Source organism: Eubalaena glacialis, chromosome 3 (genome assembly GCF_028564815.1).
Source record: "Eubalaena glacialis isolate mEubGla1 chromosome 3, mEubGla1.1.hap2.+ XY, whole genome shotgun sequence".
NCBI classification, from domain to species: domain Eukaryota; kingdom Metazoa; phylum Chordata; class Mammalia; order Artiodactyla; family Balaenidae; genus Eubalaena; species Eubalaena glacialis.
In genome coordinates this window covers 98,848,340-98,875,170 of record NC_083718.1, presented here as the reverse complement: position 1 = coordinate 98,875,170, position 26,831 = coordinate 98,848,340, and the positions used below count along the sequence as shown (strand labels likewise).

Genomic DNA, 26,831 nt, shown 5'->3' with positions numbered 1-26,831 from the left:
GATCCCAACAGGAGGCTAATGCAATGGATTAGCAATACCTGTCTCTGTGACTGAACTAACTCCTCCTGTTTGTGTGGTTTTTAGGTCGAACTAAATCGAGGCAATAACGTCCTCTACTGGAGAACCGCAGCTTTCTCAGTGTGGTCCAAAGTTTCTAAGCCTGTGCTGGTGAGAAACATCGCCATAACAGGTACGGAGAACGGAGAATGGGGTTGGGTCTGGGGTCTGACGCTGACTTCAGCAGGGAGGGTGTGGGTGAGTCCTCAGGGGGCTCAGTCTCTAGGCTCGGTTCTTGCTTTCCTATGTTGTTCTTCCTCCCTAGGAGTGGCCTACACTTCAGAATGCTTCCCCTGCAAACCAGGCACATACGCAGACCAGAAGGGCTCCTCTTGCTGCAAACTTTGCCCAGCTAACTCTTATTCCAATAAGGGAGAGACTTCTTGCCACCAGTGTGACCCTGACAAATATTCAGGTGATGTTTCTGAGGGCGGGAAGAGTTTGGTGGGGGGGTACCAACATATACACAGGGACAGACAGGAAGTGGAGCCATCCTTTTGGCCAAGCTGAAGACGATTCTTCTTAAGCCCTTGCTTTCTGGGCCCTGGAAGAGCCCAGCTAATCCACCACTCTTGAAATGAAATCATTCAGTAAGTATTTATCAGGCCTCTACTATCTGCCAGGCCTTTACTCTAGGTGTTTGGAATACATCAGTGAAAAAGATAGGCAAGGGTCCCTGTCTTCATGGAATTTACATTCTGGAATGTAAATGGAATACGTAATAACTCTAATAACTAAATAATAAATATATAATAAATTATATAGTGTATTAGATAGCAAAAAGTACAGGGTACCACGGCAAAAAGAAAAAGCAGCTCAGAATTAGAGGAATTAGGAAAGCTATGGAAAGGGGTTACAATCGTTTTTTAATGAAACATTAATTAAGATTATAATTATAAATAATATATACAGTAGATAAAAGAGGTATACATTTATACATTTTAATTTATAACAATTATTATCAAAGTTAATTTAGAAGAGCCATGAGGTCGTATTGTTATGCAAAACATTTTGATAGCAAGAAGCTATAATCTTTTATCCACTGAATTCAAAGCATCCATTGAATTCAAAGCAGGCCTTGTCAGGAAATCCAGGGTTCCTTGGAACACAGTTGGAAAACCACTGCTCTAAGGGAAAATAAGAGGACAGTGGGAAGGAGCTTATTTCTGCAGCCCCTGGATAACTTCCTGAAACAGCCCAACTTGAGAAACGGGACCTGGTTATTTGAGAGGATCTCGGGAGCAGCAGGGCTCTGGTATAAGATGGGTAGTGTCCCCAGAGGGCCCTGTGCTTAGACAGTCCAATGACTGGCACAGCGACCAATCTCCAAGACAGGTTCTGAAGCAAACAGGTAGGGAGAGAGAAAGAGTCCCCTCCCTTCCCCTGCAAATGCCCATAACTATTCCATTTTTCCTTTTTTACCCAGAACTATATACAAACCCGGCTCAAGGCCCTCTCTTAATCAGACATCCCCATCCCTACACAGACACACCCACCCTTCTTCACACAGGCGTCACAGTACGTGTTTGCTCAGCCAAGACCCACCACTGACCTTGTGAGCTGCTTATTTCTACACCATTCCTAAAATAGAAGTTCTATTTATCTACACAGATCTTGCCAAATGAGTGTAGCTTTCAGCAAGAACAGAGATTTTTAGATCTTGGGGGAAGTTTTTACCTATAAGTCTAAATTCCTGTTTTTCCACTTGAATTTCGTATTCCTCTTCCCTGCTCTATCAATAGCAGCCTTTGTTAGTCTTTTTCTCCAGCTCCCTTTCCAGCCCCGCTGTGGTACAGGGTTTAAATGGCAAGGTGGTTCTAGAAGAACTGCCTACAGAGTGTTTTGATCAATGCTATGTAAATTGATTTCTATCCAGAGAGCGGTTATGAAGGTATTAGTTTGGGAGTCTGAATTCTTGGAGTCTATTCTCCTTTTGCTACTGATTTCTCCATCCACCTCTTTAAATGGAAAGTGAGATTTTACTATGAAGAATATGTTCAGCTTGGGATACAAGGAGTATCACCTTTCTTTGGGACTTGATTGTTCCAGAATACAGGGTCAGTGGGAGACTGGGAAAATGCAGAGAGAGTCTGATGAGAGCCTATGATGGAATGTACATAAAGGGAGTGGCAGGAGGCCCTGTGACCATTTAGTCATTCATTTGTAAATATATGCTGAGTGGCCACTGGGTGCCAGGGCTTGGGCTTGATGCTAGGGTTACAGCTGGTGCTGCCCTCCAGCTTATGTCAAAAGTGGAAATGTGGTTATAGAAACACCAAGTGTAATAACTCCATGGTACAGGAGGTGCTAGGATAAGAGTACTGAGTGTAATGTGCGGTGGAAGCAAAAGAGGGAAGTGGTCAGTCCTCTCTGGGGAGGGAGGAAAGCCTGCACTAGCTGTGGTCTTGAAAGATAAGCTATCTTGAAAGATGAGTTGGTGATTTGATGGGGACAGGATATTCTGGAAGAAGTGTGAGCCAAGGCCAGAAGGCTCAGGGATCCAGGAGTAACTCAGCACTGCTGGAGCTTACTTAGAATTAGCATCCAAGGCTAGGAGGTGGGCAGGGAACAGGTTACGGTTAAACCCTTCTGTGCCATTGCTACAGAATTGGGATTTGATCCTATCAGCGTTTGAAGCCATTAAAGAATTTAAAACTGAGAATGACATGATCTGGCTTGTGCCTTTGAAAGACCATTCTGGTTGCCATTTGGAAAATGGATGAGGAAAGGAAGAGCTGGAGGCAGAAGCTACAGTCAGAAGATTTTGCCTCAGGTGCCATTGCCCGTATCCAGGACCTAGACTAATGAGGAGCTGATACGCATGTGGATGTCAGGGACAAAGCCTTGACTGAAAGCATCTTTCTCATTGAGAGATTAAATTTGATCATTAGGATTTATTCCTTTGTGTTATGTTTAATATTAGGGATTCATTTCCCAATAGAACAGCACAGGGTTTAAGGGCATGGACTCCAGAACAAAATCACTGCGGTTCAAATACTTGCTCCACCACTTCCTAGCTGCGCCACCTTGGGCAAGTCACTTGTCTGTGCCTCAGTTTTCTCATCTCTAGAATGGGAATGACAATAATTGTATCTACCTCATAGCATCATTGTGTGCACTGATTAAAACAGGTAAAGATTTAGAACAGTGTCTGGCATGTAGTAAGCACTAATTTTATTTATTCATTTACATTAAGGCCTGTCCCAGCAGTCTTCTCGTGTGAAACCACTCTGGGCATAGGTAACAATAATAAGTCACTTGTACAGTACTTTACAGTTCACAAAACATTTTCTCATTACTCATAGCATAGTGCAGGGGTGATTTCCCCATTTACAAATGAATTAGGAGAAGCTCAGAGAGGTTAAGGGATTTGCCCAGAGTCTGTGGTGGTGTCGGAGCTGGGCATTGGGTTCATTAGGTACTTAAATCTTCAGGGGAAATGTTTTCCTTGGATAAAAAGGATCAGAACGAGAAGGCTGTATTTCCGGAGGCAGGGGGAAGATGCGGAAAGGAGGAGGAAGGTGCAGAAAGAGCAGGTGGAGCCCCCAAGATAAACTTTGTCTTCATACAGTTTTACCCAGGGCCAGTCCTACAGGAATCACTTTTCATTTTCTCGACAAATATCTAGGCCAATCCTTCAAACACGACTAGTCTCCAGCTTCAACACCCTGATGAAACCTGAGCTGGGAAAGTGAGGTCTGGCTCAGCATTTGCGTTAATCATTTATGAAAACCAGTTTAGAAGTTGTCAGTGTGTAAACAGCTGGACCCTTTTTGCTGAAACCCGGAGCTGGGGTGTCAGGTTGAACAAATATTTGACAAGCAGAGAAAGGTCCTTGTGTGGAATGCACTTTCTAACACGTAACTTGCAATTTGCTAGATCTAATATGCAAGGGCCTGGGAACTGGCTTATTTTCAGCATCTCCCCCCAAATTTCTCCTGGCCAAGTCTGTCAAAACCAGGAGTCCCTGGATCCCTCTATGTTGAAATAGGCCTTTGTTTGTTAACCAAGTAAATGAGCTGAGAAGACCCCAGCTGTTCCTCAGCCAGTAGTTCCCTCTTGCCCAGGCTAATTAAGATGGGGACAGAAGAGGCATGGAAATGTGTGATTGAGGGAACTCCCCAGTGCAGGCCAACAAGGCGGTAACTAGGAGATTCTCCGATCTAGCAACTCATTTGGTGCCTTGGGAAGAAGAAGGGACCAGTTGAGAAATAAGCCTTAACTGGAAGAGAAAGGAGACTTTTAATCCTTACTAAAAATCCCATGATAGTTACCAAATAAAAATAATTCCCACAAACCCAGGCGATAATAGTTACCAGCACTTAGCAAATTCTTACTTACAATGTGTCAGTTATGTGCTGGCTCCAGTAAGTAGATATTATTATTCCTGTTCTACAGGTGAGAGCACGAAGGCTCAGAGAGGTTAAGTAACTTGCTGAAAGTGACACAGCTACTAAATGATTAAGCAGGATCCAAACCCAGATCTGTCTGACTTAAAAATCTCATTCCATTCTACCAAACTGCCTGTCAGGTAATAGAGAGAGAGAAGAGGTCTCACCATTATCACCTGCTTACCTGCAGGTAACACAGTAGTCATATTAGAAATAGTGGTGACAGTAGTAGTAAGCAGTGTTGTACTGGCACTCTGTAAAGCAGTGGTTTTTATTCTGGAGAAAGTAAATCTCCTGGAAATTAAAAAAAATTATTTGCATGAAGTATGTATATTTTTCAGGATACAGGAAACAGGTCTTTTTTTCAAATTCTTGAAACGGTTTGTTATTCAAAAAAGGTGAAATCCATTGCTTTAAAGAGGGATTCATTGAAATAGTTCTTGCTATCCAGGGGTTCATAGGGTTAAAGCAGAACTAACCTAGATATAAGAAGAATATACAGAGGGACTTCCCTGGTGGCGCAGTGGATAAGACTCCACACTCCCAATGCAGGGGGCCTGGGTTCGATCCCTGGTGGGGGAACTAGATCCCACATGCATGCCGCAACTAAGACCTGGCGCAGCCTAAATAAATAAATATTAAAAAAAAAAAAGAATATACAGAGAGTAAAGTAAATAAAATGATAATAACATTTTTCATTAAGTTCAGGTCAAGGCTTAGAGAGCCTTGTCTGTGAGGCCTGGGGGTGGGGAAAGTGGAAAGAGTTGGATTAAATCGTCACCTTATTTGCATAGGATCATTGCATGGAGAAGGGGAAATACAGAGGTGGAAGGCCTTCATTCTAGGCATATATTAAGAGACAATTCAGAGACAGAGTTGGAGTAAGAGGATGAAGTACTGTCCTAAGCTTTCCTATGTTTTGCTTCAACCCTTCAGGAGTAGAAAAACCACCTGCACAGTCAGGGTTCTGAGGCACCTGGAAGATGGCGAGTTCCAGGGAATTGGTGGTAAACCTGCAAGATGCTCCTTCTGGCTACCTCCCTCCTTGCTGGTCCTTTGGCCAGTCCACCTCTCCATGCCCTGCTCCACAGGGCAGGCCCAGTTGTTTCTCATCAGCACCAGGGAGAGGCGCAAAGGGTGTATCTGAGCAGGGCTTTAGGCACTGAAAATGATGCCGCTCAGGCAAAGGGAAGGTGGGTGTGCAGGATTGTCTACTTTCTGCAGTGTCTGTGTTGTGCCTCACCCCAAGGTCTTGGGCATTATAGCATCGTGAGCAAGTGGTCAAGAGCTCTGCTTTTTTAACTTCATATATTTGTCCTTGCGTCTGCCATTTAGAAAAAGGATCCTCCACCTGCAGAGTGCGGCCAGCCTGCACAGACAAAGATTACTTCTACACTCACACGGCCTGTGATGCCAGTGGAGAGGTGGGTAGCACGGTCATGGGGCCCCTTTGCCTGCTCCTTGGGCTTTGCCAGATTCGGACTTCCAGCGGCCAGTAAAGCTGGCACCCAAGAAAACCCCACAGACCTCTGCAGTGACCCTGGGGCCAGTGGGGAAGCAAAACGAGATGACCTCATTTATTTTCAGGTCAGAAGCTGTTTTTGCCACATATGCTCTGTTTCAAAAAACACCTTCATTTTCTTTTCCTTGGTTTCTTCCATTTGCTTCACCCCCTGGGCAATGGCTGCCTGTCCACGCATACTTATTTCTTCACGGAACTCATCAGACTTGTCCCCTCGGCGCTGCTCTTGTGGGCTGGCAAAGGGGATGATTCCTACTTCCTGGCTCACTGGAGAATGGCCTGACTTGTTCCGTCTCTGCAGGCTCCCTCTTTCCCCCCAGGCTTTCTGCCTCAGAAAGACATTCCTTTGTAGTCTGCTCTGCCATTGAGTCAACAGGCATTTTTTGAGTATCAGCTGTTGTGCCTGGCACTGTGCTCCAGCTGGGGAATCAGAGATGAGCAGGACGGGCTCCTGCCCTCAGAGGCTCCCTGTCCTGTGGGGGAGGGCAGGGACAAGGAAGATGGGCCTGACGGTGTGCAGGGCACTGGCGGAGCCCAGAAGAGGAGTGACCAGGACGGGGGGTGGTGGGCAGGGAAGGTGTTTCAGAGGAGGCCATTTGTTCACATGTACAACCAGCCACTGTGCTGGGCGCTAGGTGTGCAACAGCTCACAAAACCAAGGGAACATCTACTCTCATGGAGCTTAATTCTTGTTGGGGAGCAAGTGGAGGGAGAGACAACAGACAGACAACAAATGGGTGTATAATAATACATCAGATGGTAGTGAGTGGTAGGAAGAAAAACATAAAACAGGATTGGAAGATAAAGAATGACGGAGCTATTTTAGAGAGGGTAAGGATGACCTCTCTGAGGAGGTGACATTTGAGCAGAGACCTGAGTGAGGTGAAGGGGAGCTCTCCAGGCAGGGGGTGCGCAGCAGGTGTAGAGGGGGCAGGTGTGTGCCTGATGACTTCGAGGAACAACAGGAAATGAGCAGGGATGGCTCAAGGGCACAAGTGGAGGGATCTGTCTCAGACTAGACATTCTGAATGAACTGCCTATATCGCTAAATCAGAGCCTCTCAAGAAATAGGAGTGGGGAATTCTGCATCATTCAGCACTAAGCATATGCTTGGCTATTAGGATGTATAAATGTTTCCTGGCTGGCTGGCTGGCCGAATCCTCTTTTTGCTAATTAAGCGTGGGATAAAGTCCAATCCTTTACGGTGATTGTTTCTATAGTCATCTCTTACTGCCCGCCCCCCCCCCCCCCCCCCCGCACTGCCCCACCCCACCCTCATGTTTCGAGCAAAATCCCCTTCCCTAGCAGCCAGGCGAAATGATATATCTTGTCAGTTGCACCTTAGACCCAGTTCTATAGTGTCTGGTGTTCTGCATGACCTTGTAAAAATTATTGTCATTTTCTTGGCCTCAGTTGACCCACTAATTAAATGAGAACAATCCGGCTCCTCTTATCCCTCCAGGGCATAACATGTGGCTGATTGTGGCTGTCTTTGCTTCCTTCTGCCCCACTCTTTCCCCTCCCGGCTTAGACCAAGGCATTCTAGATCCGTAGTGTGCTCTGATGCCTGCAAGCCTGGGTGTCTGCCCTCCCCTGATCACCTTGAGGGTCTTTAGATGCTGAGTGGGGCCAGAGCCAGTGCTCCCACCTTGCAGCCCCGCCAAAGCACAGCTCAGGGAGGAGCCCTGGAGTAGTCATGGTAAGGAGTGCACAGGAATATGCAGTCACCAGGAGTGCTTTACAGAAGTCTCAGCCCTCAGGCCCACACTGGTTCTGCTTGGGATTTTTTCTAAGCTGTATTTTAAAATCAAGGGACTCCTATTATTGCCTTTATGGCCTTTGCTGTGCCTCAGGGCTTTCTCAGGGACCAGGATGGCCTATCCACTGGGGCTGCTGTGTGTGCTGCTCCAAGAGATGGCCTCAATCAGTCTACCAGCTCCCCAGACCTTTCTCTCTATGAGACTCAAGGAGACAAGCCAGGTGAGATAAGGTTAGAGCACTAGTCCAGGTCTCTGGTCACTGGCTGCTCTTCACAGGGAGAAAGGCTGAGCTGGGCGGGGAGAAGAGTTGTCTGTCTCAGGGCTCACCTTCAATGAAGGCAGCATGGGACCCTTTTAAGACCCTGTCATTTCTTATCCTTAATAAAATGGACCGATGCTTTATTCACCCACCTTTTCACATGTATGGTATGCTACACAGAGCATTTGCATCATCACCTCAATGCAATCCTTCTGTTTCTGACTTGCCCGAGGGCCACATGGGAAGCTTGACGCTACCCAGCCTCACCCCTGATTCACCGAGGCCTCCTGTAATTCATCTCCTCTTCGCTATCCAATTTCTCCATCAAAAGACTAGGGACGACCCTAGTAAGTGACAGATACAATGCTTCTCTTGTCCACTGACTTGGTGGCTGACCGTTCCTCTTGCCTTTTTCCCCTGGTTTTTTTGAGATATAACTGACACATAACATTGTATAAGTTTAAGGTGTACAAAGTATTGATTTTATACACTTACATACTGCAAGATGATGACCACCATAGAGCCAGCTAACAGCTCCATCAGGTCACATAATTACCATTTCTTTTCTGTGGTGAGAATGTTTAATATCTACTCTCTTAGCAGCTCTCAAGTATATAATACAGTATTATTAACTCTAATCACCTGTACCTTAGATACCCAGAACTTACTGATCTTATAACTGGAAGTTTGTGTTCTTTAACCGTCGTTCCTCTTGCCTGGATGTCCCAGAGAACGTAGTGTCCATACCCCCATGGGGATTGTTATTATGTGCTTGGTGCCCTTGCTAGACGGTGAGCTCCTTGAGGGCAGGGGCCACGTCATTCGTCTCTGAGTCACACAGATGTATTAGACTTGCTATAGATGCCTACTGAATAAGTGAAAAAGCAAAGACAACACTTGGAAGACAAATTGGGACACCTCAGCCATCCTCTCTTCCCCCCAGGGGTTACATAAGCCGCCTCTACTCCATGCCTTTTTGTGTTCTGGGATTTTCACCAGCTGCTTTTCCTGTGACATTGGTAGTAATAAGATTCTACACTGGAATCAGAGCTTTCTCTGGAGGCAACTGGTCCCCCCATTCCATCCGACACACGAGTCCTCATTGGGTCTATCCCTCTTCATCCAGTCAACATTCATTCAGCAGATATTTATTGATCACGACCATGTGCCAGGCACTAGGCGACGGGCCTGGGATATATCGGTGACCAAAACAAAGTGCCCCACCGTGGTGGAGCTTTCATTGGAGCCCAGAATCCCCCCACTCTCAAGGTAAATTCCTGAAGATGTGCTAATCCCACACAGGCAGGCTGAGTCGTGCTTTGTTTCTGCAGACACAGCTCATGTACAAATGGGCCCAGCCGAAAATCTGCGGTGAGGATCTGGAGGGGGCAGTGAAGCTGCCCGCCTCTGGCATGAAGACCCGCTGCCCGCCCTGCAACCCTGGTTTCTTCAAGACCAACAGCAGCACCTGCGAGCCCTGCCCTTATGGCTCTTATTCCAATGGCTCCGGTAACCCCTCCCCCGCCCCACTCCCTGCCTCGCGTCCATTCCACACCACCTACATGGGTGGGCCATGTGGGCACTCCCAGTGTCAGCTGAACGCGGGCTCTGTCCTTCCAAGGGAGGAAGGGAGGGCCAGGCCAACTCTGAGGGCTATGCTCAGGAGAAGAGAGGTCAGGGTGGGCCCTGTCTGTAGGTCCGAGTCATACTTGAGAACTGCCGGCCTTCCTCCTCATTCCAACTTTGAATGGGACTCAGGCCTGAAGGAACCCAATCCTCACATCAGAGGCTTCCAGCATGTGGCGGGGACGCTACCTAGAAGGTTTAGGGAGCTGGGATGGCCACATTGACACAATCAGAATTTGTAACCCACTCTGCAAAAAAGGAGTTGGGGGGATTTGTATACCTATTAATGTGAAGGCATTTGAGGATAACAATGTGACAAATAATATTAACGATATGTATCAGACCAGAGGATATGTTTAGGCTTTAAAATGAATAATTTGATGGGCCAGTAACCTAATTGGAATATGAGAATGAAGGGTCAGCGTTTATACCCTGAGTTTGTTAAATGCATTGTCAGAATGCTTTCTAGTCAGCTTGATGTCACTGTGCAACGGTGCTCAGCACCACTCTTGTTGGGCTGCCCACCCCTGTTGCCACTTGTCTGTGTGACAGCAGCTCCAGTAAGGGTGGCTGTGGCCTTCCTGCTGAATGCGTGGATCTTACGGCTCCCCCAGATTGTAGCCACTGCCCAGCGGGGACCGAACCTGCCGTGGGATTCGAATACAAATGGTGGAACACGCTGCCCACGAACATGGAAACGACCGTCCTCAGTGGGATCAACTTTGAGTACAAGGGCATGACAGGTAACTGCCTCCCTCCCGACTGTGAGCTTTCAGCTCGCTGCACTGCCACAGGGGCTCTTCCCGCCTCACGTTTCTTCATAATAGGGATGTCTGGAGAAAAATGAGCTAATCATGCCATGCACTCCCTTGCATGCTCCACTGCCCATGGACATATAATATATATTCTGCCAAGCCTTTGTTTTAGAGACAGAAACAGAACTAGAAACAATGTGTACACACTCCAAAGGCCGTGTGCTCTGAGAGTTTCAGAGACTTTGACCAAGGTAGCCAGACAAGTAACATGGTTTGTTTGGCGGTGATTCTGAACGCCTCAAAGGATGGTGTTATCTCTCTTCCAGAGTGTCATCTGGGTGCACATTTGCCCTGCACCCAAGACCACTGGGCATTAACTCTTCCCTCTCCTTTTCCAGGCTGGGAGGTGGCTGGTGATCACATTTATACAGCTGTTGGAGCCTCAGACAATGACTTCATGATTCTCACTCTGGTTGTGCCAGGATTTAGGTGAGGAGTACAAAGCTAAAGGGAAGCCCACACCACCCTTGGCCACGTCCAAGTCCCACATAGCTTGGAGTGTTGTAGAGGAGAGGGCTTCTGGCTGGTGGAAGTGTCAGTTCAGAACAGAGGAAACCATGGTTATGGTCTGATAAAGTTAACCTGAATGCTAACACTCATTCTTAGTTGCTGCCCATGCTGATTACCTACTGCTCTCTCATCCCATCTAGTTTCTCCCATCATTTGGCCACATGCTACTTGAATTCCTCCTCCTCACAGCATCAGATAAGATTTTAAAAACCTGTAAAAAATAGGGCCAGAAGTGCCCATAGACAGTTCATCTTTATTTGGGGCAAGAAGATTGGGAGGGATTGTTCTTATTATATTTATCCCCATATCCCAAGAAGACCTAGGATAATAAGCAATTTGTTTGCCATTAAAAAAAATACAGGCAGGGTGGTACGGTGCAAAGAACACGGGACTGGAAGATAGGGCACTTGAGCTTTGCCACTTACCAGCTAGGTGAACTTGGGAAAGCCATTGTGCACCTATAGGCTTTAGGCTCCTTGTCTGTAAAACAAGAGGGATTGACAGTCTGTGATTTTGGACTAACTCAGATTGAGATGATTCTTCTAGCCCATCAGTTAGCACCACTGTGTAGGGAGGAGCTGGGAACTGGAGGTCCTCAGAATTCAAGCAAATGGCCAAAGCCAAAAGAAAAGCCATAAATGGATTTCCAAAGCCAAAGTGAACTCTTCTGCCTATATGTGCTTTAGAGGTCAGGGGGAACCACTGAATCGGCGTCCCGGTTGCAAATTTGGCTTCTCCATTGCCTCCTTCAAGCTCCCTCCTTTCCATCCCTGGCACAGCGCTCAGCCACGGCGGTTGCTCAAAAGGTTTCCCTTCCCTTAATTTACATTACTCAGAGCCGAACAGCTATATCCCATGTTTATGAGGTAAGCAAACTTTTTAGACTTTTGGGAGGTAACACTCCCCAAAGTACTTTTCAATTTGCAAATATGATTATAGCAGTAAAGCACTTCCTCTCCCCACTCATCCTCCCCACCATCCCCACCCATCGGGCATGCTGTCTCTTTCTCCAAAGAAGGACCAGCCTGAGAACCTTGTTAAAGAAACAAGTTGAAGTACCTGCTAATTCGATCCAGGCAAAACCCCCACTATCCCTGGGAGAGAGCTGCTGAGCCAATGCAGACAACTGACATCTTATGATAGTGATGCTTCTCAAACTTTAACGTGCATGTGAATCACCTGGGAATCATGTTAATGCACAGATTCTGATTCAGTGGGTCTGGAGACCACACTCTGCTTGTGAGGCTATACAGCATTTTACAAAGCACTTCCACATCTGTTATGCCTTCGGATCTTACCACAATGATGGGAGGTAAATAAGAAAGATTATTACCTCTGTTTTACAGATGAGGAAACTACAGTTTGTCTAGGTCAAGTTCACACAGCTAGGGTGGCAGAATTGGACTTAGTCCATGCTCTTTCCAACATACTCAGAACTTAATCCTGTCCCCCAGCAGACCATTTGCTGCCATCTGGGCTCCTCAATAAGCACTGTCTACCTCTGGAACCGACTTTTGATTTCTGCCCCACAGACCTCCACAGTCAGTGATGGCAGACACAGAGAATAAAGAGGTGGCCAGGATCACGTTTGTCTTTGAGACCATCTGTTCTGTGAACTGCGAGCTCTACTTCATGGTGGTACGTTTTCCTTTCTTTGCCTGCTTTGGGGCTTCCAGGGACTATTGGGAGGGTTGGCCCCTCTGCCCTGTCGGGGTATCAACATAACTGACACCCTTGCTTACAGTGATTTCGCAGAGGAAGGGCCTGTCTGTCAGGGACTGCACCATTTAATATGGGTCTAACCCACTGTGATGGCCCCCAGGATGGCAGCGGTATGGGCATCCTCTCCCCACCAGCCACCCAGCCATCATGCCTTCTTCACTTCTCTGTCTTGGGTTCAGGGTATGAATTCTAGGACCAACAGTCCCGTGGAGACGTGGAGAGGTTCCAAAGGCAAACAGTCCTATACCTACATCATTGAGGAGAACGCTACCATGAGCTTCACCTGGGCCTTCCAGAGAACCACTTTTCATGAGACGGTAAGCTTACTGACCTTACTCAGATGCTCAGTGCCCAGAAGAGACCTCTGAACCTGGAAGGATTCCCGCATTAGCTTAAGTATGAGGTTGAGCTTCAGAATCCAGGGATTAGAAGACTCCTACGGAGTCAAGCAAAGAACGCCTATTCCAGCCCCTGAGGAGCACCTAGCCTTGTCCAAATGACTTCCAGGGGAAAATGACACTGTAAACTCCTAAAATGACCTGTCCCTCCTCAGCAGACCTGCCCTGAGGACACGTGTGGTTCCTGACCTGGTATACCGTGTTCAGTCCTGCTCTTGTTTTTAATAATAATAACTCTGGTTTTGTTGTATTTTCTTAACTCAAAATAATGTAGGTTCATTGCAAGAAAACTTAAAAGATAGAAATAAGCAAAAAGAAGAAAATCCCCCATAATCCTACTACCCAGAGATAACCCAGTTAACATATGAAGTACCTCCTATACAGTCTTTATTTCTCTACAAATACTTTTTTTCTTTTATAAGGAAAAAAACTTCTTTTTTAAAAAATATGAGCATCTACTGCATATTTCCCCATGGTACTTAATATTTTTATATGTCATTTAAATTGTTCAGTCTTATTTTAAAATGACACAAAATGTACATAAGAGTTACTGTTAAGTGAGTAAAAAGAATAGGATGTTTCTAAAGATTTTTCTCAAGTATCACGGGATAAAAAATATTAAGTCATACTCATACCATTTCCAGAGCACTCAATTGCTACTGCTCAGGACTTGGCCCACTCTCCTCTTGTCTCTGTTTCCAGGGAAGAAGGTACACCAATGACGTCGCCAAGATCTACTCCATCAATGTCACCAATGTCATGGATGGCGTGGCTTCCTACTGCCGTCCTTGTGCCCTGGAAGCCTCTGACATAGGCTCCTCCTGCACCTCTTGTCCTGCTGGCTACTATATTGATCGGGATTCAGGAACCTGCCGCTCCTGCCCCCCTAACACAATCCTGAAAGCCCACCAGCCTTATGGCGCCCAGGCCTGCATGACCTGCGGTCCAGGAACCAAGAGCAACAAGGTGCCAGCAGTTGGCGGTGCATCCTAACCTTGGCCCTCTGAATGGGCCACCTCAGAGGGTGCCGGGTCCTGGGTGGGGTTCTTGAGGGGCTGATACCCAAGGACTCCCCCTAGTATACTCCCAGGTTGGCGTCCTAGAGGATACCCATCCAGACTATGACCATAGATGGAGAGTTCTTAGCTGTAGTGGTTGGTTTTCAGGGTCTGGGCCTCAGTCATGAGCGAGTCTCATCTTCAGGGGATGGGTAAGGGAGATCTGTGACCATCTGGTCCAGAGGGTTATTTGACATCTGTGCAGACACCTGAAGGGAAGGAGTAGTGGGACTTGTGGCTCAAATTCAGCCTACTTCAGTCCAGCCTGTTATCATGGGAATTTGCCTCCTCTTTGAGGGGAGGGTAACCCACCTTTGCTGGGACATATGGTTAACTGGCATATTGCTGTCTCCTTTCCCAGGGGTTTCTTCTAAAGTGGAGCAGCAGTGCTGTTACCCCCATGCACTTCCTGAATCTAAGAAAATACTATGACCAAAAGCTCTTAGTTATTCATTAATGCTTTTAAGTGAACTTGAATTTTACTAATCACAACCACATGGACACACATTTGTAAGACACTGTTTACACAGTCTGCAGATGCTGCTCAGTTTAGCTGTGCAATAAGTGCATCAACTCTGCAGACCCCTGGCAACCTCTTCGGAGCACCCTGGACTTTTGCCACAAAATTCCTCCCCCAGGGCTCCCTCTGCTGCTATGGGAGGGATTGACAGTTGTGTAAGGCCGCTGCTGCCTGGGGACCTTAAAATGAGCAAGAAAGGGGTTTACGGCTCAGTTTCCTACAGAGACCCTGGGAAAAAGTAATCTGGGGTTCGGTGAGGTTTAAATGGGGGGAGGGGGACCAGGCTTGTAGCTTCTCTTCTGCCATCTTGGACACCCTTCTTCCAGTTAGCACCTTGTTGTCTTTTGCTTGAAAGTAAGAAGGGCTATCTCGTGTCTTGAGAGAGTTTTATAATCTAGGCATAGGAACAAGGCTACAGAATCTGACCCAACTACCTACTGAAAAATGAGAGGTTTGGGTTTGTACATCATATATGTGCTAATAATTGAATGGCAAGATGTACATAAACCTCACTAGCCCCTGTTTTGCATTTTTAATGCCCACCCCTAATCCATACTTCCTCTTCTCTCACCCTGCGTGGGCTGGGCCAGGCTGGGGAGAGTGACTGCCACTCTCCGTGGGGCCTCCTCAAGGCCCTGCCTGCACAGCCGGCCTGACGGACCCCTTTCCCCTCAGATCCACTCCCTGTGCTACAATGACTGTACCTTCTCAGTCAGCACTCCGACCAGGACTTTTGACTACAACTTCTTGGCTTTGGAAAACACCGTCTCTCTGGCTGGAGGGCCAAGCTTCACTTCCAAAGGGCTGAAATATTTCCACCACTTTACCCTCAGTCTCTGTGGAAACCAGGTAAGCTGTGCAGGCACTGACCATGTGAGAACGGAAAGGGGGCGCCAGCGGATCAGAGGCCAGAGGACACGGGAGGTTCAGATCGCAGAGGACTGGGGAGATTCAAAGGTTTTTAAATGATTATTATTCTCCCTGAGGACTTTCTCCTCTAAAATCAAACCATCCGGATTATAAAGATTTAGGAAAATGAACGTGTTTAAAATAAGGTGTAGGGAATTCCCTGGCGGTCCAGTGGTTAGGACTCCGTGCTTTCACTGCCAGGGCCCGGGTTCCATCCCTGGTTGGGGAACTGAAATCCCACAAGCCGTGCGGTGCAGCCGAAAAAATTTTTTTTAATTTTTTAAATTAAAATAAAATAAAATAAGGTGTAGATTTACTCCTCCCTGACCTTTATTCCCTCAGAATGATTATATAAAAACTATGCACATACATCAACTATATTTCAATTAAAAAAAAAAAAACTATGCAGGAGAAAGATTTTTTTTCCTTAAAAAAGCAGTCTTCAGTAATCATGACACTTGCCTTTCATTTTCTAGAGGCTGAATGAAATAAATTACTCTTTATTTCATCTACATGTATCTTTGCTGACAGTACATGTTACCATCAGCATTTCAGGCTGCTGCAAATATTTTGGATGCAAAATTCAAAGGCAGAAATGTAAAGGGTAATCACACCACCACTGCACTTGACTAAATTACAAACAAGCCAGGACTAGCGGTTGGAAAGTTAATTTCAAATGTTGCAAAATAAAAAGCGTCTTGAGCATTTAGTCTGTGACTGTGTGTGGAGGTTAGGCCTTTATTCCACACAGCTTCTACCCATCTTCTGCAGCATGCAAAAAAGTTGATTTGTGTTTATAGAGGGAACATGCCAAGAAATAAACTAATCTGTGAAAGATTAGAGACAGATGTCTCGATCTTGTTTTTAAGAAGTCTTTGAAGAAGTTAAAGCCTCAGAAATGACAGTGATAACTCAGGAATTGAGACTGATTAAAGCAAGCCCCATGCAGCAAAAGTTTCAGTCAGTGAGTTGGGAGAGAGAAGATGGGAATTTGGAGAGTCTGTGAGTTTTCTTTTCTTTGCTCCCTTATTCTTATCTAATCTAAAGGTTCCGTTCTGTTCTCATGTTCTTTACCTATTTTTTACAATCTTGAAAATAAACTGAGATAACAGATTTAGCAACTTAGCTCTATTTGTAATAAAATTTATCATATTGAAAATCCTACATTCTAAATGCTTGGGGATCCCTGAGCCAGAGTTCCGGAAACTAGGACACCTAGGCCTTATTCTTAGCTTCTTTATCTTTTAAAATCTGTCTTGTAATTAGAACTGGGATGAATCGTTCCACTGCAACACACTCTTAGAAGGTTGAAATTTTAGACACGGAAGAACTGTTCCCTGTTCCCTTTTGGGAGTTCTTCTGTGATCACTCATTCCTTCCCACTTCCTCCCCACATCCCCCTGCCCAGGGTAAGAAAATGTCCGTGTGCACTGACAATGTCACTGACCTCCGGATTCCTGAGGGTGAGTCAGGTTTCTCCAAATCCATCACAGCCTACGTGTGCCAGGCGGTCATCATTCCCCCGGAGGTGACAGGCTACAAGGCCGGAGTGTCCTCGCAGCCTGTTAGCCTCGCAGATCGGCTTATCGGTGAGTAACACAGCTGCTCTCGCCTGTCTGAGCGTGTCTGTGTAAGAGAGAGTGAGCCTACCAGGCTCTGAGGTAAAAGGCCCCAGGTGAGGGGCCCAACCTCCTGACCTCTGTTTCCTATTCCATCCTGGGGTACGAAATGCCCCTGGGGCCACTGACAAACCTTTGGTTCACCCTTTCATGAGCCACTCAAGGATGTGATGAGATGAAGGAAGGTGGGATGTGGACAGGTATTGAAAGAACAGAAGTGGTTGCCAGCTAAATGCTACTAGTGAGGACTAATTAGGAGCTCTAATTTGGCAGGGGTGACAACAGATATGACTCTGGACGGAATCACCTCCCCAGCTGAACTTTTCCACCCGGAGCCCTTGGAAATACCGGACGTGATCTTCTTTTATAGGTGAAAATGAGAGGCCAGGCTAATGCAAGTGAAACCCAGGGCTCCTCCGCAATTTCTGTGGTGTCCCTCCCTCTCTAGCCACCTACTACTCATCAAGCCAGACCACTTCCAAGGTCTAGCAGACCTGCCCAGCAATGAGCACTAAAGGCTGGGAGTTCCCCATCCTAGCTTCTTGGGTATTCCTGGGGCAGGTCTGCCCCTGGTGGCAGGGAGGAATACTGGATGACCTGTGGCAGACTACCCTTCCTGCTTAAGGGAGGCTCCAGTGTTGTGCATCTGCTAGCCTTTCCTAGACCAGTGCATTTCCCCTTGACCAGATCTCCCTGACCCCAACACTCTCCTGTGTGTCAGGCCACAGCTCAAGTCCAGACTTCCCCAGTGAGGGAACTGTTCCATGTTGACTTTACGTAGTGGCTCTCCAATGACACAGATGAGTGACTCGTTCCCCCATGGGGGCTGCTTTCTCTGCAGGTCCAATGATGTGACCCAGTCCTGCAGTTCTGGGAGATCAACCACCATCCGCGTCAGATGCAGTCTGCTGAAACCTGCTCCTGGAAGTCTGTCGCTGCCAAGGTAGAGGGATGTAACAAAGTCTCCCTCCCTTGGCCTCATAACGTCCCAAGAACCAAACAAAGAGTACTGCAAAAGAGCAAAAGAGAAAACCATGTGAGATCCATTAATGGGTTCTTGGGGACACAGTCATGGCTGCAAACCCTCAGTCTTTAGATGTCAAGAATGGAACAGAAGGAAGAGTCAAAGCTACCCTCACACTCCCAGACCATTACGGGAGCAGCTGCCTAGCAAAGTGACTAACTGCTGGGGCTGAGAGCCAGACTCGATTCCCCTCCTCCACTTACCAGCTCTGTTATGGATACAGTTCTTATCTTCTCTAGGCCTCTTCTTCCTTATTTGTAAAATGGGGATAGTAATAAATTCCCTCAGGGGGCTGTTATGAGAATTAAATGAGATAATGAGACTTGAGGACTTCCCCAGATGTGGTTACTTCCTATTATCATTAGGATTAGTAAAGGTTTAGGGAATCCTAGCAATCTCTCTACAACTGGAAGACCCTATTCTGAGTTTAATAGCTGAGTGCACTAAATTGAGGACTCCTGAACTAATTTGATTACAGTACCCTTCTCCCGCCAACCTTCCTTTTTTTCACATAACACTAACATCTTGAGGGGTACCAGTCTTGAGGAAGATGGTTTGGGAAATGCTGCTCCTAGACAACAACTGATCAGGGAGATGGGGAGCCAAGCAGCACATTTTGACCCAGCAGCGGTGTCAAAATGTAAGATCACTATTCTTGTTGCAAACGTTACAGTAAAGTACACTGCAGATAGCAGTGACCTGAAGTTCATTCCTGAACCCTGCCCCCCACCTCCACCCTCCGCAGGAAGCTGCATGTGACTTTTGCAAAATGTCACATGTCCATGGGTTGGACAGGAGCTTCTGAGGGGTTAGTTGGGCAGCCATGCTAGAGCTCAGACAGCTTACATTAGTTCTCATCTGATGTCAGCAGAAACAAACGAGCAGAGGGTGGGAGCCCCGGTGAAGGCCGGAAAGGCCTCTTATCATCAGGGAAATCGGAGAGCAAAACCTGGGTTAAGGACTAGTTGGAAGGATCCTGATGGAGCTAACAGTGTAGCAAGGAGAGGACAGATCAGGCAAGTTATGAGATGACACGACTCCAGCCAGATCTTCCCAGCAGTCCTGCGAGTGTGCGCTCATGTCTCCTTTCTGCTCTGCTAGCACATGCTCCGATGGGACCTGTGATGGCTGTAACTTCCACTTCCTGTGGGAGAGCGTGGCTGCTTGCCCACTCTGCTCGGCTGCTGACTACCACGCTATTGTCAGCAGCTGCGTGGCCGGGATCCAGGTAGGTGTCTCTGCTCGGGGACTTCCCAGGAGACAAGGGAATGTGATATCTGAGTTCCTTGTTTTTCTCCCTGATAGAAGACTACTTATGTGTGGCGAGAACCAAAGCTGTGCTCGGGTGGCATCTCCCTGCCTGAGCAGAGAGTCACCATCTGCAAAACGATAGACTTCTGGCTGAAAGTGGGCATCTCTGCAGGCACCTGCACTGCCATCCTGCTCACCGTCTTGACCTGTTACTTTTGGAAAAAGAATCAAAAGTACATGTTGGGGTATTGCAGTTTGGGGATGGCCAGGGTTGGATCATTGAGCTGGGAAGAGAATATCTGAGAGTATAAATTCATGGGGCTATTCTCTGGCATTGGCCACAGTCCCTGTGACTCTGGCCAGAGACGTGTTGAGCCACTTATCCAGTGTATGCCTTGGTTATCCTGACTCCTAAACAAGGATGGTATCACATGGCAGTCTGTGAAGGGCTGTTAGATTCTCAAAAGAAAAGCAAAGAGAATTCTTAATTTGTTATTATTAATGATAAAAATAATGACTTTACAATTCCATTATTTCTATTAAGCTTTGAGATCACAGAAACACCTCTACTTGAGGAAAAAGATCCCTGACTTGGGAGTCGGATTCCTTAGATATATGCTCAGCCCAACACCATTTTGCTATGCTTCAGTTCCATTACCCATGGTATGGGGATATCTCTTTACAGCCCAGCCTTTCTCCCTCTTTCCCTTTTATTCCACATGTTGGTGTCTTGTCTTTCCCAACCCCTTGTTTCATAGGCTAGAGTACAAATACTCCAAGCTGGTGATGAATGCTACCCTCAAGGACTGTGACCTGCCAGCAGCCGACAGCTGTGCCATCATGGAAGGCGAGGATGTGGAGGATGACCTCATCTTTACCAGCAAGAAGTCACTCTTTGGGAAAATCAGATCATTTACCTCCAAGGTAGGGAGCCTGGCCAGTGCACTGAGGTCAGCCTGGAGGGCTGGAGAAGATACCAGTCCTAGGATACTGAATGACCCCACACTGTTCAGGGACCACTATTCTGCTCCCCATCCTCCATACTATTCTATCCCCCCACCCTGTGAATCCTGGCTTCTGCCTTCTGTATTTCCACACCAATACTCTTTCCCCTGGGGCCCAAGGCTGCTATTGACTAGGCTCCTTCTCTCCCGACATGCACTCCAGTGGATGGACTGTTTGGGCCTTTTAACTTCCAGAAGTACTGAACCACCCATGTTGTAAGATTCATGACCCCCTCCCCCCTGCCCTTTTTTTTTCTTTTTTTTCTTTTTTGGAGGGAGGGGAAGAGGTGATCTCTAGGATCAACTTCTGATAGAAGTGCGGCTCTCCTTTGGCCATTGGAGGGTGCTGTCCCACGGATGTCTGGGCCCAGTCCTTTGGAGGCTGAGTCATAGCTTAGTCTAAGCTGTTCACCACTGAGCAACTCTGAGCTGGGAGAGCTGACCCTGTGTGGGTGGGTGAGTGAGTCTGGAGCTCATAAATGTAATACAGACAACACTGTCGCTGGGCCTGGGGCAAGCAGAGAACATTCAAGCAACTCTTCCAGGACCGCTGCCCTCTGCAGCCCCACTCTGCCAGTGCCCACAGCTCACTGCTGCCCTGAACCAGTTCATCCAAACGGGGTGGGGAGGGATGGCGAGGAAAGGAAGGTGGGGAGGTGTTTACTTGGCTGAATCTTATTCCCTTTGTGCTGATCTTCCAGTATGACTCCCTTGGCCTCCTTAGACCTTGAATTTTTTTTTTTTTTAACCAATGGGAGAACAATTTATCCTGGGACGCTTGAGTCTTTCTGGAACTTCTAGAATTCAACACAGATGCAGAGCAAGGGGTTTTAAAGATATTTCTTACCCTCTGACTGGCTGAAAGGAGCAAGAAGAATAGAGGATATCTTAGGTCCATGTTTCCACAAAGCCACTGAAAACAGGAATTTCATGAGGGTTCCTTCTGTCACCTATTTTCCATTTCTCTCCTTTGTTCCCCAAACTTGCCCACGTGCAGCAGCCAGCTCCTGTCACCATCTCTCTTTCAGAGGACTCCTGATGGATTTGACTCGGTGCCACTGAAGACATCCTCAGGAGGCCCAGACATGGACCTGTGAGGGGCGCTGCCCTTACCTCACCTGCCTCCTCACCTGGGCACATCACCTTGCAAGCCTGTGGCAATGTGGGTGCCAGTTTCCTGCAACACCCACTGCTGGAAATCTCTTCGTTGTGGCCTTATCAGAAGAAGTTTGAATTTCAGATCTTTGTTTTTTTATAGAGTACCCAAACCCTCCTTTCTGCTTGCCTCAAACTTGCCAAATATACCCACACTTTGTTTATATATTACTCCCTTGCTTGCATCTTGTTTCCCAAAATGGACCAGCCATCGGAGCCATAGCTTCATCTGCTCATCTTTCTTATAGCTCTGGAACAAAAGTATTTCTCTCTTTTTAAGTATAGAAACTCCTTCCCCTGTCCTCTTACTTAAGGGCACAAGCAGCTGGGAGTCTTCCTGATCATATGCCCTCAGCTCATGATCTCTTTAGGAGAGAGGCTGGGTGAGGAGGGTACTGGCATCCCCTGATGAACCATCTTCACGGTTGCCTGGATTCATCTCTCCTGGATAACCAACTCAAGCTGGTATAGTGGATAGGCTGAGGGCCAGATGAGTAAGCCCTGGGTAAGAAAGGGCTTGATAAGCACAAAGAGGCAATAAAGGAAGGTTTTATTTTGTTTTTTAAACTGGGGACTTCATTCCCTTTTCTTGAGTAAGCTATAACTATTCTCACTGGAGCCAAAGGAAAAAGTTCATTGAGAAAATGGGAAAAGCCCTGATGGATCTATTCTCCCCCCAACCCCCTGCCTTTTTTTTTTTTTTTTTTTACCTCCCACCATCTCCCTATGACACTAAAGGGAACCAGGTAAGCCCCAATCCCAGATGTTCTAGCTTTATTCTCTCTTTGCTTCTACCCAGAAATGACAAACATTGCCAGTGAGGAAAATTCCTCATCCTTGAGTGCCCCATTCCTAGAGGCTTGGGTCATATTAGGGAACAGGTGTGTCATATTTTGAAAGAACACAAGGAGGTCAAGATTTTAACGGGGCCCTACTAGAGAGCCAGTCCACAATGGGATGGACCTGAGGTGGCCATGATGTCTGCTTCTAAACTTAATTCATCTGCTCAGCCACAGAATAAACAACCTCTAGGCTGGCCAAGAAAGGCATGGACTTGTAGCCCATGCCCCAGCAGTAAGTAGATCCAGATCAGTCTTCAAGAAGGAAACACTAGGGGAGTTGGACAAGGTGTTCACCAAACTGGGAACCCTTGCACTTTCATGCCCCTGTCCTTCTCTTCTTCCTGTTCTCATTTCCTTTGTGTGCTGAAAAACTAAAAAGACTTCCAGCCCCACCTTCTGGCAGCATCTGTTTTGAAAGGTGAGTAAAGTGAATGTCCTCTGTGCCCCTTTTCTCCACTTTCACAACAAGTATAACTGATGAACTTTAAGTAACTAGAAATGGTAAAACCAGAGCAAGAGTTTAAATTCTCTTTTTCTTTCTACTAATGGCTATTCTCCTTCCCTCACTGTCAGGCTAGAATGACCATCCTTGTTCAAGGGCCCTGTTGCCCATGGTTTGTGCCTGTCTCCTTTCTCAAGTGACCATTGGGTGACCAGATGGTAGGTAAAGAATGGAGATGGCACTTGTAAGTGGTTTGTCTGCCACATGATGGTTTGCTGATGTGATTGGCCACTGCTGCCTTGGCAATGGTCTTATAAAAGGGTCAGTGAGAATTGGAACCCTGCTGTGACTTCTGGCCAACAACAGCATCACTGAAAACAGGCAGTCCCTTTGGTTCAATAAATCTAGAAGCTTTTCTTTGGTATCTAAGTTCTCCCTCCTCTTGTGGGACTCAGGCTCTCAGAACCTGTGGCCATGCTGGAATTTCTCCCAGTGTATGCAGATAGCCAGCTTCCAAGCTCCAGCCTGAAGTTTTCTGTAGCCTCAGCAATACACCGGGCAACCGCTTTTCCACCAAATAAATTTCTTTTGTGACAAAGGCCATGGAAGATTCTTAGACTATTCTAGAATCACTCAGAAAAAGTACGTACCCCATTGACTTCTTTATTCTGACATCATGAATCTGAGTGCCCCTAGAGCAAACTCAAACTCCACTGACTTAGTCATAATATTTTAAGGATCTCCTTTCTACACCCCTTAGTGGACCGACTTCTGCAGATCTTCCCTGCATCCTGCCAGGAACTCCTGAGTTATGCTATCGGGGTCACCTGTTGCTCCCCTAGCAACTTAGACACATGTTAGATATTTTTTAATAGTTCTATTGAAGTGTAATTCAAATACCATACAAGTCACTCATTTAAAATGTACAATTCAATAAATTTTCATATACTCACAGAATTGTACACCCATTACCACAATCAAATTTAGAACAGACACATGTTATTTTATATGGGAAAAGCGTTTAGCAAACTAAGGCTATAGCATTTTGCACAAGCTATTGGGGGAGGGAGTGTGGGCTCAGGAGACAAAATACTTAAATCCCATTTGGTCACTTAGAGTCTGAGAACACACATGTAACTCTCATCATGTAGGTGTCACCTGTATTTGGCTGGGAGTACAAATGAAGACTGTGGTGTATTCAAGGACAGGGATTTCTTATGCCAACAAAACTTTTTTTTTTTTTCTCACTCTACATTAAAGATAAGACTGACTATATTTATACAACAGAGACTTTGTAGTGGATTTTTCAGCTTTGTGAAATCAAATTTTTGTCTCATCAAGACTGGTTGGATTTCCTTTTTACTCTGTATTCCAAGAGTTCGTAGATTGTTAGGGGATGGGTATCGCATGTCACACTTTTTTGTGAAATAAAAACATACCTTTCAGCTGTTTTTCTTGAACATAGGTTGGATGGCTGGATGGGTGAGTGAGAAGTGGTAAATGTCCTTGAAGCTTAAACTGAAGAGAAGGATTCTGGAACCCCAGAGTGACAGAGAAAAGAGCATACTTGGGAGCAATAGGGACCTATGCTAGAAGCCTCTCACCACCTGTTGAAGAATCAGCCATCAATCAAAGCCTCAGTTTTCACAATAATAAAACACACCTGATGATGCCTTACCTCCCAAGATTGGGTGAGGATCGAAAAAGAGAACACATAAAACACTTAGAATGTCAGTTCCATTCCGTTCCAGTTCAGTTTTCCCTTGGGTGGCACTGAGGCCAGCCACATAACAATGTGCCTACAAAGACAGGTAAAATTAGATTATTTGGGTATGACATGGATTATTATGGACTAGATGTGGATAAAACCCTAGAGGACATCAAGGACCCACCATTTCCCAGAGCAGCTGGATTTTCCTGCTTCCGTGCTTTCCTTCACTCTAGTTGAGGGCACTTAATCCCCTACAAAGAATTCCCTCAGCTGATTAGTTGTGACCCAAATTTGTTTTGACTGGGTGGTACCTGGGTTGTACTGGTGGTTAAATATTTTAAATATCACCCCTGCTTATAGGATCAAGTCTAAACTCTTAAGAAGGAAAGTAGGAAGCTCACATTAATTTGGCATTTCTATGTGTCAAGCCTGGACTAAGTCCTTTCATAACATTGCTCACCTCGTTCTCAGAACAGGCCTAGAGGCAGGTACTAGCCCCACTATAACGGTGAGGAAACTGCATCTCCAACAGATTTAGTAATATGGCATACACACTAACCCTAACTGCACATCCTTATACTCTAACCACACTGAATTTTTTACTGACCCTCAGTCATAAGCTCTGTCATTCTATTATGTTAATTTGTTATATTTATCAGGTAGCATGAGCATTTTAAAGGAAGATGTCTGTAACCTAACGATAAAACTAATGGTGAAAATTCCTAAGGAAATTTGGAGAGGTCAGAATTTTAAGGCCATCCTTCCAATTACACTGATGACCTCCTTAAAGTATTAGCTCAGTGGCCCTCCTCCCCTAGGCCTGGGCCCCCTGCAGCCTCAGGAACACCCATCACTGTTTTGAAACTTAGCAAACAATACACTTTGGCACTGCCTTCATTGACATGGAAGAAGTCAGCTCCCGTCACAGACTTGCCCTCAGAAGATTTCAGGGAACCCAAGCCTTTGAGGACAGTCTTCTTACATGCTTTCTTCAGAGCCTGTAGCTCCCAACACTTCCTTTCCACTGGTTTTATCTTTTTTTTTTGGCCGCGCTGTGCCGCATGTGGAATCTTAGTTCTCCCAACTAGGGATTGAACCCGCACCCCCTGCACTGGGAGCACGGAGTCTTAACCACTGGACCGCCAGGGAAGTCCCCCTTTCCACTGGTTTTAAATCTAACGTCCTCGGTAAGCGGAACCTAGGGGGGCCAAACCCAGACAAATGCCTTTCCTAAGCCTCCCTCTGGGTCTCTACTAGTCAGCTCCAGCATTGTCATTAGCCCTGTCCTACACCTCAGAGTTGGCTTGGCAGAGCCTTGTTGGGGAGTAGGATAGCAATGCCATATCCTCATGACAGGTGCACAAGCAAGTGGCAGAAGACCAAGGTCTTAGCACAGTTAGCTTTGGGGCATGGTGGGTGGGTCTCTAAACTCTTGGTAAAGTGGAAGGATGGGGAACAGTATGCCTATTCCCAAATCCTTCAAATAAGCTCTTGTTATCAGGGAGATTCTTGGATAACTTTGGCTCCAATCAGCAACCAGAATATTTCACTGTAAAGGCCTGAACATTATAAAATTAAAATATGATGAAATCTTTGTTCTAGGAATTTTCAAATAGATCCAAGACATGACCTCAATATCTTAAACTGCCTTCAAATCTCCTAAATATTTTCCCCTTGGAAAAGTCTACTCAAGTGTCTCTCTAAAAGATTCTCCAACCCTGTGATCTTAAGGGTTGATAAAGGGACAATTTGGTTCACCCAATAATCAGATTAAGAAAGGTATCCTAACTCTGAGGCAGGAGAGCAGGTATTTTGAACTGAGGTAATCTGGGGACTAAAACATGTAGCCACACTCTTGTCTCAAGATGGAGAAGAGAGCAGAGGTTCAGAGAGAGCGTCCAGTCTTAGGACCCAAGCTTGTAAGGCGGAAACTGGCATCTATTGAAGGTGCCAGCTTCCAAGCCAGTGATTATACTGACAGGCCTTGTCTTAGATATGCCCTTTAACATGAGAAAGAAACAGGCACCCATTTTTATTCCATGGGGCAATTAGAGCCCCTAGAGAAGCGGGCACAGCTGGGGAAAAAGCACACGAGGAGGCAAAACAGCTAGTGGGACTGACTTAACACATCCGGCAAGCCCACACCCACCCACCCCGTCCTCCTCTGCGCGGCCCCGCCTCCTACGCAGCCGCTTCCGGCCCAGAGTGGAGGGCGGGCTGAATGCTCCCGTCGCGC

The 26,831-nt window shown here is 46.5% G+C and overlaps 1 protein-coding gene across 1 annotated transcript in view; it reads left to right on the top strand.

Annotated features, from left to right (window-relative positions):
* The window catches only part of ELAPOR1 (endosome-lysosome associated apoptosis and autophagy regulator 1), a 67,073-nt gene extending 45,475 nt beyond the window's left edge, over positions 1–21,598 (top strand). Inside the window, exons 6-22 of the mRNA XM_061186224.1 lie at positions 85–190; positions 323–472; positions 5,784–5,872; positions 9,321–9,498; positions 10,230–10,358; positions 10,769–10,859; positions 12,473–12,578; positions 12,842–12,979; positions 13,763–14,026; positions 15,314–15,487; positions 16,956–17,136; positions 17,440–17,536; positions 18,008–18,109; positions 19,292–19,418; positions 19,496–19,674; positions 20,200–20,365; positions 21,474–21,598. Of these exons, the coding sequence (XP_061042207.1) occupies positions 85–190; positions 323–472; positions 5,784–5,872; positions 9,321–9,498; positions 10,230–10,358; positions 10,769–10,859; positions 12,473–12,578; positions 12,842–12,979; positions 13,763–14,026; positions 15,314–15,487; positions 16,956–17,136; positions 17,440–17,536; positions 18,008–18,109; positions 19,292–19,418; positions 19,496–19,674; positions 20,200–20,365; positions 21,474–21,542 (2,346 nt within the window). The 3' untranslated portion in view covers positions 21,543–21,598. The remainder of the gene's footprint in view (positions 1–84; positions 191–322; positions 473–5,783; positions 5,873–9,320; positions 9,499–10,229; positions 10,359–10,768; positions 10,860–12,472; positions 12,579–12,841; positions 12,980–13,762; positions 14,027–15,313; positions 15,488–16,955; positions 17,137–17,439; positions 17,537–18,007; positions 18,110–19,291; positions 19,419–19,495; positions 19,675–20,199; positions 20,366–21,473) is intronic.
* Positions 21,599–26,831: the final 5,233 nt, after the last annotated feature.